Below are 13911 nucleotides of genomic sequence, written 5' to 3'. Positions count from 1 at the left end.
TGAATGGTGGATAAAACTCTGATAGCCTGGTTCTGTATTATTCTACATTCTCTGCCTGTGCTCTTAACCACTAATACTAGAAATAATAAATATACCACATACCTACATGAATAGTAAAGAGAAGAGTAAAAACTTTGGATCATTTGTATTCTACAGCGTGAGACGAATGTGCAATAAGAACCAATACTCCCTTATTCCAAAATGAAGTCAAGTATTTGGAATTCAGAGACTCTTCACACAGTGGGCGGTGGTGGTGGTGGTGGTGGTGGTGGTGGTGGTGGTGGTGGTGGTGGTGGTGGTGGTGCACACCTTTAATCCCAGCACTTGGGAGGCAGAGGCAGGCAGATCTCTGTGAGTTCAAGGCCAGCCTGGTCTACAGAGCGAGATCCAGGACAGGCTCCAAAACTATACAGAGAAACCCTGTCTCCAAAAACAAAAAAAACAAAACAAAACAAAAAAAAAAAAAAAAAAAAAGTACAACCACCACCGCCTGGCTCTTGTAACAGAATTCTCTAGAATTTCAGCACTTTCTACTTTAAATTCTGCCAATCTTCACAAATTCTCTGTGGAAAACAATTTTACAAAAGAAAGCAAGCCAGGAATAGTGGTGCACATTTTCAGTAGCCTGGTCTACATAGTGAAGAGAATCTGTCTCAAAAAAAAAAAAAAAAAAGAGACTTTCAAATGCCTTTTTGTGACCTTTTTTTTTTTTTTTTTTTTTTTTGGAGACAGGGTTTCACTGTGTAGCTTTGGTGCCTGTCCTGGATCTCGCTCTGTAGACCAGGCTGGCCTTGAACTCACAGAGATCTGCCTGCCTCTGCCTCCCAAGTGCTGGGCTCCCAAGTGCTGGGATTAAAGGTGTGCACCACCACCACCACCACCACCACCCCACCACCACCGCCTGGCTCTTGTAACAGTTTTTATGAGAGCTTTGCAGTCCCAGTCTCAAATACAGCAAGTGGTAGATAGTGTTCAGTGTTTGTTGACAGGATGAAAAAGGGCTTCAATTTTTGACACACTTGTGACTCCAGTGATGGCAGCTGCCAAGCTTTGGTGTCATGCATCGAAATCCTTTACGTCCAGTACAACCATAACCACCAGCTCAACTGCTGAAGACTCCTCCATTCACACACACACACACACACACACACACACACACACACACACACACACACACACACACACACACCCCTCCCCAGTACTGGACAACTGAGCACTTCTAGCTCCTCACAAAGACCACAGCACCTTTCAGAATAAGACCTTTCTCACACAGTTCCCTTTCTGGAACACTTTGCTAACATACAGACATCACTTAAGGTCAGTTACGTTGACCTCTGGGAAGTCTTCCCCTACCACTGCTTCTCTTGGTGCTCTATAGCCCTCCACGTCTGACCTCCTCTGCATTACCATTATTGTTTATTTAGCTGCTTGATGGCCTGCAGCACCTTATTCAATCCATACCCTTGCCACAGTTCTCCTTTAGAGTCACTTAAAGGTTCGTTCTCTCAAGATCCTGTTCAAACACCACAAGCTGCAAATGCTTAAGTCTCTTCCCATAAAACACCACAGTGTTTCCACAGAACCCAAGTGCCCTCAGTAGACTTTAATGATATTACTTACTTACACTGGAGACAATGTAAACAGTTATTACACTACATTGCTTAGGGCACGACCAATAATAATATCACAAAATGTGTCCATTACAGACACAGCTATCCTAGGCCTAACTGCACATAATATATGAATGAGATGCACAACAAATGACCCAATAGTGCCAGAGGTGGTGAGGATGGAGACAATGGCGGGAAGCTACAGGAAGGCCTTCGTTCCCACACATCACTTCTTCCTCATGAACTCAGTCCAGCAATCAATCTATGACAAATTCACATTCTACCTTTTGAAACTCTTTGGTTTTGTTGTTTTTGAGACAGTTTCTCTGTGTAGCTGTGGCTGTCCTGGAACTCACTTTGTAGACCAGGCTGGCCTCAAACTCAGGGATCTACCTGCCTCTGCCTCCCAGTTGCTGGAATTAAAGGTACCACTACGCCTGGCTGTTGTTTTCTGAGACAGCATTGAACTTGTATTCCTATTGCCTCAGACTCCGTTTGCCACTCAACAAAGCCTACTTAAATATTTCCACGATGTACATTGTTCTTCTACATTATGATTTTTCCGATTGTAACAGTAGCTAAACAGGCTCTCCAAAAGTGGGGAGATTGTTTTTCAGGCAGTTTCTGATAACATGTAACTGGTTTTTCTGTTTGTATCGTCAAGCAAGTCCAATTTTTTTTTTTTTCTTTTCTTTTTTTCGGTTTTTTCAAGACAAGGTTTCTCTGTGTAGCTTTGTGCTTTTCCTGGAACTCTTTCTGTAGCCCAGGCTGGCCTCAAACTCACAGAGCTCCACCTGCCTCTGCCTCCCGAGTGCTGGGATTACAGGTGTGTGCCACCACTGCCTGGCTTAATTTTCTTAATTAAAATTCACTTACTGAGAAGGACTTGGGGAACTGTGGTGGTCCTTCTAGGCTAAAAGAATAAGCATAGCAGAGATGCACTGTGGTACCTGAAAATGGCTGAGGAGAGAGTGGCATTATCTAAGGGATATGGACCTTATATTCTCTATCCTTCTCCTTACCTTTCAAATTTTAAACACCTGAACTTAAAAATAAAGATCACAGAGCTAGCAAGATGGCTTGGTGGTCAGGGGCACTGGCTGTTCTTCCAGAAGACCTGAGTTCAGTTCCCAGCACTCACATGGCAGCTCACAGCTGTCTGTAGCTAAAGTTCCAAGGGACCCAACACTCTTACACAGACATGAATGCAGACAAAATACCATGTACATAAAAGGAAAAAAAAATTAAATAAAATCTTAAAAAAAAAAAAAAAGATAAAGATCACCTAGTTTGCTTTAATTTCAAAATGGAAGTAAAATGAAAATCAGCTTTCCACATATGTATCAGCAAAGCCAGGCTGAATAGCTCTGTCTTACCATTGTGCACATAGGTGATCCTCCGTTCTTCCCTGGTTACGAGGTTCGATATCCAGATATCGTTGCTGTGAATGAAAGCTATCCAGTCTGGATCAGCAGGGCATAATTTGGGATCCATCCGTATATTGGGACAACTAGTTTCCACTAAATTGGGCCGTAAAGGCTGTTGCTAGAAAAGTAAACAACATTTTAAGGTAAGCTATCAGGTTGACAAATACAAATTTGTTTTCCAGCTTTTTTCCTGTAAGATAGATGGCATTTCTAACTAAAATGTCCATAACAGCTGTATCCCAGGAAAAATATACTTTCAATTGGCTTCACTTATTAAGAACTCCTTTTTAGATGATGACTGGAAGAGCTAAGGGTAACAGATAATAGACACTGCATTACACACCAAGACAATGTAACAGCATTTCATCAAGTTTGCTGCTCAGCTTCTTTAATGGAGTAATTACTAGCTGGTGAACTTAAAATTTGTTTGTTTGTTTGTTTTTCAAGACAGGGTTTCCCTGTGTAGCTGTGGCTGTCCTGAAACTCACTCTATAGACCATGCTGGCCTCAAACTCTGAGTTCTGCCTGCCTCTCCCGAGTGCTAAAACTGAAAGTGTGCTTCACTGCCACCACCCTGCCTAAACCAGTTTTGTTTTTTCGAGACAGGGTTTCTCTGTGTAGCTTTGTGCCTTTCTTGGAACTCGCTTTGTAGACCAGGCTGGCCTCGAACTCACAGAGATCCGCCTGCCTCTGCCTCCCAAGTGCTGAGATTAAAGGTGTGCGCCACCATTGCCTGGCTCTTATTGAATATGTTCAAACACAATTATGAACAAATCATTAAACATTTAAAAATTAATTTTACCAATAAAAGTAAGTTTGCTCATAAAAAAAAAAATGTAATGAGGCATTCACGGCAAGATGGCTCACAGGTGAAGGGTCCTGCTGCTAAGACCAACAACCTGAATTCAACCCCTGGGCCTACATGGTGGAAAGAGAGAACGGAGTACTACAAGTTGTCCTCTGACCTACACACATACCCTGCGGCATGCACACGCATACACACTAAATCAATACATGGAAAATTAACTTTTTAAAAAGTTATATTTTCATTTATGTATATAGGTGTGTTGTCTGTGCAGCACACATGTGTCTGGTGCCTGATGAGGCCAGAAATGAGCACTATATCCCCTGAAACTAGGGTTACACACAACTGTGAGTGCTCACGTGGGTTCTGGGAATTGAGCCCAGCCCTCTAAAAGGATATCGGGTGCTCTTAATCACTGAGCTATCTCTCTAGCCCTTCCCAAAAATTTTAACATAATGATAGCTAACACCAATATAGTTCTACCAAAAGAATAGTTCCAATAGTTCATAAAGAACTACTTAGGACAAAACCAAATAGAAATTCATTTGTTAAAATAATTAGCTTAATATTTAAAATTTATTAAAATACTTAGGGAAACCAAAAAATAAAACACTTTGTGATAATATCTTTCAAAAGCTCCCTCAGCACTTAAAGAAAATGGTCATTAATGTTATTTTCTGTATCTCCCAACACAGAAAAGATTTTGAGCATTTTAAAACTTGTATCTTGGGGCTGAAGAGCATATACTGCTCTTGCTGAGGACCCTGGTTCAATTCCCAGCATGCATGTCAGACAGCTCACAACTGGCTGCAACTCTAGCTCCAGGGAATCTATAACTCCAGCCTCTGAGAGCACCTGCACTCAACACCTCTCCCCAGACAACAAGCTGAGAAATAAAATACAATTTCAAAAAGATTTATCTTTATGTCATTGGGGAAACTACCAGCCTTCTAAAAACATTTTATTTTTTATCATTTTTAATTATTTGTGTCTATACTTATGTACATGTGAATGCAGGTACCCACAGAAGCCAGGGGATGCCCTGGAGCTGGAGTTACAGGCAGCTGTGAGCTGTCTGGTGCGGGTGCTGGGAACTGAACTGCCATTTCTGCAGTTCCCATCTGTTTTTCATTTGTCTGTGTTAAGACTTGCTGTTGTTTTATTTGTGTTTATTGTATGTGTCTGGGTGTTTTGCCTGCATGCATTTCTGTTCCACTTGTATGCCTAGTGCTTGTAGAGGCCAGAAGAGGGTGTTAGATCTCCCGGGACTGTGACCCACCATGTGGGTGCTGGAAAATGGAACCTGGGTCCTCTGGAAGAACAGCTAGTGTTTTTAACAGCCCAGCCATTCTCGCCAGTCCCAAACTATCAACTCTTAAAATTAAAAACTAGTATTAATTTCTTAGCTGGTGAGTAAACTGACTCTTTTGGTTTACTTGCTGATTGCCTTTCTGATTCTTTAGGACCTAAAACAGTGAACACACAGTAACTGCAACTTACTGTAAACCCGTGTGGGCCTCCATCTTTGATATGGTAAATTCCACTACCAGCTTGAAACAAGAATGTTCCACTTGCTGGGTGATAATCGTAGGCTGCGATTCCCACGGTTCCGATGCGCTTTCTTTCTCTAAGGAGCTCTTCCTCTCGAGAATACATCCCATAGTCTAGTGTAGCCTAGGACAAAAGGAAAGTCATCCATCCCAGTCTTCTGAAAGCTGGTCTTGGCAATTCGCTGAGACTCTAGCATCTCTCCAGTGCTTAAGTCTGTGCCCTGAATGACTCAGAAGTTACCAGCTACTCTAAACAGATTAAACTCGCCTGAAAATTTGAGTGAAGAACCATTTAATCACTATTTCATACATTAGAAAACAAGAATAAAATCCATCATCTTAGTAGTCAAGGCCCCCAACAGTCTAAGCATAATTTAGTAGTTTTGCATACAGTTAGTTGTAGAGCAGGGCTCTCTCCAGCTACTCTGGTAGGGACTCAATATAGCAGCCAGCATACTCTAGGCAAGCCAAGAGAATAGACTGTTGTGAGTGTGTATGGTGGGGTACTGGCTAACTTCAAACTCTTGAGCTTTTGACCTTTCTACCTCCATACTTCCCGAGTACTGGGATTACAGGCATGTATCAAGTTTCATAAGGCAGAGACGAGAGGATTACCAGAAGTTTGAGGCCAACCTGGTTTACATAGGGAGCTTCAAGGCCAGTCAGGGATATACAGTGAGACCTTGTCTCAAAAAACAAACAAAATAGGGCTGGAGAGATGGCTCAATGTTTAAGAACTTTTGTTGTTCTTCCAGAGGACCTGAATTTGATTCCCAATACCCACATCAGATGGCTCACACTATCTGTCTCCAGTTCCAGGGGTCCAACGTTATCTTCTGCCTCCTATGGTACCAGTCATGCACATGGTATACAGACATACATAGAGGCAAGCATTCATTCCCCAAAACTAGAAGAAATCTAAAATGTTTAAAATAAATGAAACAAAACACCAAAAATTTGAATTGTAATATCCTAAGGTTTTAGATACAGAGAACTGGTTAATTTAAAGTTCACACATATAAAAGGAATGAAATATTTTAATTCTTTTTCATTCAAGGCCTAGATAAATTTTTGCCCTGAAATAAATGAAGAAATATATACCAAGTCATAGAAACAAGAGTATTTGTTCCAACCTGAAAAAGGTCCAAAAGAGGCTTCCAGGAAAGCATTAAGACTGCTGCTCTGTTGATGGTTTTAGGGATTTCAGAATAAAATAGTGTATTTTCTCTGTTCTCACCAGACATGGCTACAAGGGGGGAAAACAAACCCACAACATATTACCATTTTGCAATACTATCCTTATTACAACAGGTACAAATATATAACGTCTTCTACATATTACAATGTTTTCCATTCCATAGGAACCAAAATAATGTTATTAAGTAGGGTGTGCACATGCTTTATGCCTTGGAATTTTCTTGAATATAAGCAATGTTTCAAGCTAGGCATGGCAGCAAACACCTACAATCCCAGAGCTCTGGAGGTAGAGGCTGGAGAATATGGAGTTTGAGGCCAGCCTGGGCTAACTGAACCTTGTCTCAAAAACACTAAATAAGGAAAAAAAAAAAACAACCAGCTCCTAAAGGTTCTATGGTGTCAGGGCACATGTCTATAGTCTCAGCTCTCACGAATGCAGGATTGTGAGAGGCCAGTTTGCCCAGATGGACAGTCTCAAAAAACTAGGCAAGAGGTAAACATAAAAACAAATCCCCGAAGTGTCACAGAAGAATGCTTCACGCTGATATTAACTTCTTTTAAGATTTTTATATGTGTGTGTATGAGCATGTGGGAACACACTCATGCATGTAAGTATGCATAAATATGTACCACATGTGTGTAGGTGCTCAACAAAATCCCTGGAGCTTATAGGAGGGTGTGAGGCACCTGACGATGTGGGTACTATGAACTGAACCTGGGTTCTACAGAAAAGCAGCAAGTACTCCTAACCTTACTTAAGTCAGATAACTGAGTCACCGCTCCAGCCTTGATACTCAGATCTTAGTTCATCTAATGACAAAACTTATCAAAGCATATAAGACAACATAAGAATTAAAACAACTCATTTTTTTATTTTGTTGTTAGTTTTGGTAAATAACATGAGATTTCAGTTGAGATTTTCAGATTAGAAAATTTCTCCTTTCTTAACTTTATTTTCTTAATTATCTAAATTGTACTTAGAAACAAAAAAAAAATTCAACTTAATTCCAGTTTTTTTTTTTTTCATTATAAAGTTCTGTGAGCCGGGCGGTGGTGGCACACGCCTATAATCCCAGCACTCGGGAGTCAGAGGCAGGTGGATCTCCGTGAGTTCGAGGCCAGCCTGGTCTACAGAGCTAGTCCAGGACAGGCTCCAAAGCTACAGAGAAACCCTATCTCAAAATAAATAAATAAATAAATAAAAAGTTCTGTGATTGTACAATATCTTTGGAGTATCAAATGCAAGTATACTAGCTGGATGGTAGTAGCTCACACCTTTAATCCCAGCAATTGGGAGGCAGAAGCAGGCAGATCTCTGTGAGTTCGAGGCCAGCCTGGTCTGCAGAGTGAGTTCCAGGACAGCCAGGGCTACACAGAGAAAGAGAAAAAAAAAAAGATTTACAACTGGGCTGGTGTGGTGGCACATGCCTTTAATTCCAGCACTTGGGAGGAGGAAGAAGAAACAGGCAGATCTCTTCAGTTCAAGGCCAGCCAGGACTGCATAGTGAGACCCTGATCTAAAAAAAAAAAAAAATTACCATAACTGGTATGGTGGCGTTCCACTGTAATTTCAGTATGTGGGAGGTGGAGGCAGGAGGGTCAGGGGTTCAAGGCCAGTATCTGTTACACAGTGAGTTAGAGGTCTTACAGAGACAATGTTTATGGAACTATAAACTCTATAGCCTCTTTATAGGAGACATTCAGCAGTATCAATAAAAATTCTGAATATACATTTGGTTCAAGCAATTCCACTTTCAGGAATGATTAATACAGTGACAGTTACTGCCTCAACTTTTCATTAAAATAGATGATTAGCCCTGTTCTCTCTCTCTCTCACACACACACACACACACACACACAGTGGGGGACTCATCATGAGGGGTCTGGTGAAGTTCAATACATCTAGCATATGGTTATATACTATAATATTCTGAAAGTTAAAAAGAACCATCTTCAATCATGCTATGGACCCCTAGAAAAGGTTTCACACACACACACTGCTAATGAATGACTGGAACTTAAATGGCCAGCTACTTGGAAGGAGGGAACTTCTTTTGAGGGAGGGACCTGCTATTTGTAGCCCAGGCTGCCTTTGAACTTGTGAACCTCCTGCGGAAGTCTCTTCTGTGTGCTGACATTACAGAGTGTACCACCACATCCAGTGGGAACCTATTTTTAAAATAGAAAAGTAATTTACGAGAGGTCATCCAGATGACTCAGGAGGGAAAGGCACCTGCTGCCAAGCCGGATGATTTGAGTTCAATTTTTTGAGAGCCCCATGGTATAAGGACAGAACTAACTCCCACAGGAGTCCTCTGACCTCCACATGAGTGCTGTGGTATGTGCATGCACATGCATATGTGTGTACACACACACACAAATAAATTTAATAAAAATTCTAAAAAGAGAATTAGGAGCTGGACATAATGGCACACATCTGTAATTACTACTACAGGAGGCAAAAGGGAGGGGAGTGAATGTTCAAAGAGGCTATTGTGTAACTCAGTGGTGGGATGTGTTCTTAATGTGCACAGGGCCTTGAGTTCAATCTCCAGCACAAAAAAAGGAAAACCATTAAAACAGTGGACTACTATATTGAGTTTATACAGATCTTAAACGTGGGATAAATGGACTCGGGAAGAAGAGACCGAGGCTTGATTTAAAATGACGAAAGCTGCAGGTGTCAACCTTTTGGTCGACAGTGTGTCCTCATTTGACCATTCTCAAGGAAAGGCATTTCAAACTAACTGAGGAAGAATCAATTCTTGGCTTAAATTTGACTTTGTCAAAAAGATCATGGTCAATTATCTGCTGCCTGTAAGTAAAAATATAACAAATGAGATGAATCAAAATTAATATATCCACTGAACAGTTCTTCAAATTAAAAGTGATTTTCTTTCCTTTAAAGGAAACGAGCCTCATATTTGCTTACTCCTGAAATTGAGTCTGAATTAGTTAGTCCTGACTTGAGAAAATGCCTCCTCTCTGAAAGTACAACTTGATACTCACCAAGATAATAGACCCTGTCTGAGTGAGGACCATCTGGATCGGTCCTCTTCACAAACATAAAATCATGAGGTGCCTTAGCCATCATGTAGCCATGATATTTTCTGGTATCAGCAAGCAGCTTTTTTAGCTGACTCCAAGAATATCTTTCGACATAGAAGGGCTCCAGTTTAGGTCGATCCTGTGATTCAATAGTTCCCTCCTCACACTCTGCAGTTTCAAATATCTCAACACCCAGCTGTTCTGTTTCCATTGCTGCTGCCATGTTGCATTTTCCTGGGAAACACAATACAAGAAGCCATTCACAAGGATGTCTTCTGTTACATTATCACAATGATAGGGCCAAAACCCCAAACAAACAAACAAGTAAGTAAGTAAGTAACAAGCCTTTCAACACAGCTGCAATGAAACCTAATAAGAAAAGCAATAGTGGTGTCCCCCACCCCACCTCTGTGCTCAGTTCCAAAAAGATTTTTTTTTTTTTTTAAATTGAGGTCATGTCAATTTCACAGTGACTATAAATCCCTCTGGGAACTTTTTATAAAAGGCTCTCCTTTGGGTATCTCTTGCCAAAATTCCTTTTCCTTTCCCACACTGGAAGGAAACAGGCCATGTGCCAGTTGGCTGCTACATTCCACCCCAGAGCATGTCAATACCGAAGCTATGTGCCAAGGGAGGTAAGTGTTTTTGCATTTTAAAAAGTAACACTTCTAACAAATGCTGATTGCTGTTTCTAAAGTGTAACAAATTAGAATAGTAACAACATTGCTACAAACAATGAACTTATAACTAGGGCAGTACCTAAAAAAATACACTGTTTTCTCTTGCAGGGAAGGACTCCAAATAACTAAACACTTACAGATTGATACATTCTGAACCTTTTGCTCTTCTTTAGACAGTATCAAGTACTTAATGTTTTACTGATGATTGTAAGACTAGCCTGCCTGATTATGTAATTTCTATCCTGTTCAAAAAAGAAAAATATACTACCTTTAAGTGGCTTTAATTAGTCGAAGCAGCTAATGAAGAAGACATATGGCGTTCACATCAGCATTTTATAAGTCCAAACCCAATTTACCATTCAACACTACAATTGTTTAAGAGCTTTGCGACCTGATTGTACTTATTTTACAAACCCAGAAGATAACACTTTCCCCCTTGATCCTTCCTGATATTTAAACTAACATCAGCAGAGTATCAGAGAAAACTAACCACAACAAAAAAGCTGTCATAGAACCATGTAGAGATGTAGCTCAGTGGTGAGTTCAATCCCAGCTCCACAAAAGAAAGCAAACTACTTAGGTAACCACATTTCACATAATCATTAACTACTTCAACAATCAATACATGGCTGTGTATTTAAGATGATGTCGTTCTTTTAAAGCTCAGCTTTGCAGGTTAACATCAATTCATGCTAATAAGTTATCTTCCATCTAGCAAGCTACCAGAAGGTGTGGGCTGTGAGTCGGTCTATCTAATTTGTATTACTGGTATGCCAAAGTGCTGAACTGTGCACATGGGACATGGTACTGTTTTCCCTGTTAACAGTGCATGATACTGTCGCTTCTAATATAACAATGACAAAGTAGAGTAGTCCAAATACTGTTACATCAGATAACACTCTCATCACTGGGTAGCCAAGGCTCCATTAACTAAAATCCAGCAGAAAACTGGGTTTTCCGATCAAGTGGGACTCAAGAGCACCAAGTGCCAGTAGGTGAGTGGTGGCTGCTGGTCCACCGGAAGCTGGCGGAGGCCTGTTTTCAATCAAGAGTATGTCAAAGGACCTAGTTTTCTGATGGAGCAAGGAACTAAAATTAAAAGAATCTACACTAATCTCAGTTCTCTTATGTGTGAAATCCCATCTCCACTCCACCCCTTCCAAGTACAAGGCTGAGGAACAGAAGAGAGCAGCTCAGTATAGACTTCCAGAGCCTTATTGCTCGGCTGGAGTCATTACCAACTTTAGAATCCTTCTTTGTAAAAACTCACATCAGCTTCTATTTAAAAACTGGGAATTTTGGGGCTGAAGAGATGGCTCAGAGGTTAAGAGCACTGACAGCTCTTCCAGAGGTCCTGAGTTCAATTCCCAGCAACCACATGGTGGCTCACAACCATCTGTAATGAGATCTGGTGCCCTCTTCTGGCCTGCAGTCATACATGCAGACAGAACACTGTACACATAATAAATAAATCTTAAAAAAACTGGGAATTTTTGAATGGATTGTGCTATTTGTCTCCACATATATACACACCGTATAGTTCAAATGACATTCTGCCACTCTGTTCACAGCAAATATTTATTCTGCCCTTTCTACAACAGATATTGTGCAATTTGCACAAATGTGTAACTAATTTCCAGAATTCCCTGACATTGCATACAAATATATTCTCAAAATATGTGGCCTAAATTTTCTCAAAACAGGGTCCAATCCATTCCCAGCACAGTGTATGTATTTCACTGCCCCGCCAACCTCTTCACCTGTGGGCCTTCCCTGGTGCCTACCTGGTTGTATTTTCATCTGCTCAGATCTCTACTTTCAAAGAGATCATTTTCACCTGGCCCAACTTTAAACACAGATCTCTCCGTTCATCCTGATCTCTTCTCACAGGAATCTTTCCTTTTCTCACCATCCAATCCTGCTTCCAGATAAGAGATTATTGATCATTAAAATAGACCATATATGGCCAAAAAGTAAGCCTAAAAATCCCCAAATGATATTTAATGGATAGGTTTCCTTTCAGTGTAATATGTAATGCTTGAATTATTTTGGGTCTCCAATTTATCAAAACCATGTTTGTGTGTATGAATATACATATATATGTAATATTTTTTTTTGGATAGGTCTTTCAAATCCCAGGCAGGTCTTGAATTCTCAGTCCCCTTGCTTCAGCCTCCTGAGTGCTGAACTTATAGACCTTTGCTAAGAAGCCCAGCCCTAAAATTATTTTTCCAGAAATGCATGGCTCAAATTGAGGAGTTAAGTCCTAACAATAATGTAAATCTTGACACCTAGACACATTAAAGGGAAAATTATAGAAGGGCTTGGAAAATTGCTTAAGTGGGCTGGAGATGGCTTGAGAGCAGTTAAGAGCAAGTAATGCTAGTGCAGAGGCCCCAAGTTCGGTTCCCTGCACCCACTTCCGGCTGCTCACAACCACCTCTAAGACCAGTTCTAAGGGGGAATCCAACACCTCTGGGTCCTACAGGAACTGCACTCACATGTACACACCCTCACACACACACAATTGAAAATAATGATAAATTGAAAATAGATGTGAGGTGCCAGTTGTAAAGCCTTGAGAGTGGCAGATAAAATTTATTTCTAGGGCCAGGGAATTGCTTAAAAGAGAAAAGCACTTGTGGCAGAAGCCTGAGAATCCCCTGAAAGCCAGGAAAGCGTTGGCGCATCTGTAAACCTAGCATCCCTAATGTGATAAGGGAGGAATAAATAGAATGGGGCCAGGTTGGAGGGTCAGCTAGCCTGGAGTATGCAGCAATTGAGACTCTGCCTCAACAAAGTGTAGTGTGGGAGAACTGACTCCCAAAAGTTATCCTCCGACTTCCACACGATTCCCAAGATGTGTGTGTAGAACCGCAAGCACACACACACATACACAAAGATATTTATTTCTATGCACCTATGTTCCTTTTATATGATGTCATATTGAGTTGGTGAGAGAATAAATTCAGTACAGTTAAAAAAAATGTGCATTATAGGCATTTTTTTCTTTTGCAGAAAGGGAACTTGAATTTAATCATCTAAATTGTGTTCATTTGTCAGGGTCTCACTCTGTAGCCAAGACTGGCCTTGAACTCAACATCCTCTTGCCTCAGCTTCCCAAATGCTGGGGTTACACCTATGTACCACCATACTCAACTAGAATTCTTGACAAGGTAGAGGATGCCCTATTCATTTTAAGCGCACCCCATTTTGGCCGCCTTTTTCAAGTGAGATGGTTAGCTTTTCTGGGAAAAATAATCACTAAGCTGGTTGATAATATAGCTTAGAAAAAATTGTGATTACACCTTATTTGTTAATAGTTTAGACTCCAAGCTCCCCATTCCACATAGGTGATGGAAAGGTTTGAAAAGCTATGTGGCAATGGGAGGGTAAAAAATAATGTCAGATAGCAGCAGACTATGAGTCAATGAAACCGTCTCAAAGTGCAAAGCCTCTCACTCCAAGAATGGTACGTTGGGTTAAAAGAGCTTTGGGATTCTTGGGGTGTGGTCCACTGAAATAGCATCCCATATAGTTTTTACGGTAAGGGCCAAGCAGTCGCCTAAACTCTGCACACCTCACTGGAGCCTA

General features: G+C 40.9%; 1 protein-coding gene across 2 annotated transcripts in view; it reads right to left on the bottom strand.

Annotated features, from left to right (window-relative positions):
* The window catches only part of Dpp8 (dipeptidyl peptidase 8), a 50034-nt gene that overhangs the window by 35281 nt on the left and 842 nt on the right, over positions 1–13911 (bottom strand). For both annotated transcript variants that reach the window (XM_036191810.1, XM_036191811.1), the window contains exons 2-6: positions 12102–12235; positions 9599–9871; positions 6526–6638; positions 5343–5516; positions 2987–3155 (exon numbers count right to left, since the gene is read on the bottom strand). In XM_036191810.1, the coding sequence (XP_036047703.1) occupies positions 2987–3155; positions 5343–5516; positions 6526–6638; positions 9599–9871; positions 12102–12117 (745 nt within the window). In that variant the 5' untranslated portion in view covers positions 12118–12235. The remainder of the gene's footprint in view (positions 1–2986; positions 3156–5342; positions 5517–6525; positions 6639–9598; positions 9872–12101; positions 12236–13911) is intronic.

The sequence above is a fragment of the Onychomys torridus genome, chromosome 7, assembly GCF_903995425.1.
Source record: "Onychomys torridus chromosome 7, mOncTor1.1, whole genome shotgun sequence".
Lineage (NCBI taxonomy): Eukaryota > Metazoa > Chordata > Mammalia > Rodentia > Cricetidae > Onychomys > Onychomys torridus.
This window is presented reverse-complemented; position numbering and strand designations above follow the sequence as displayed.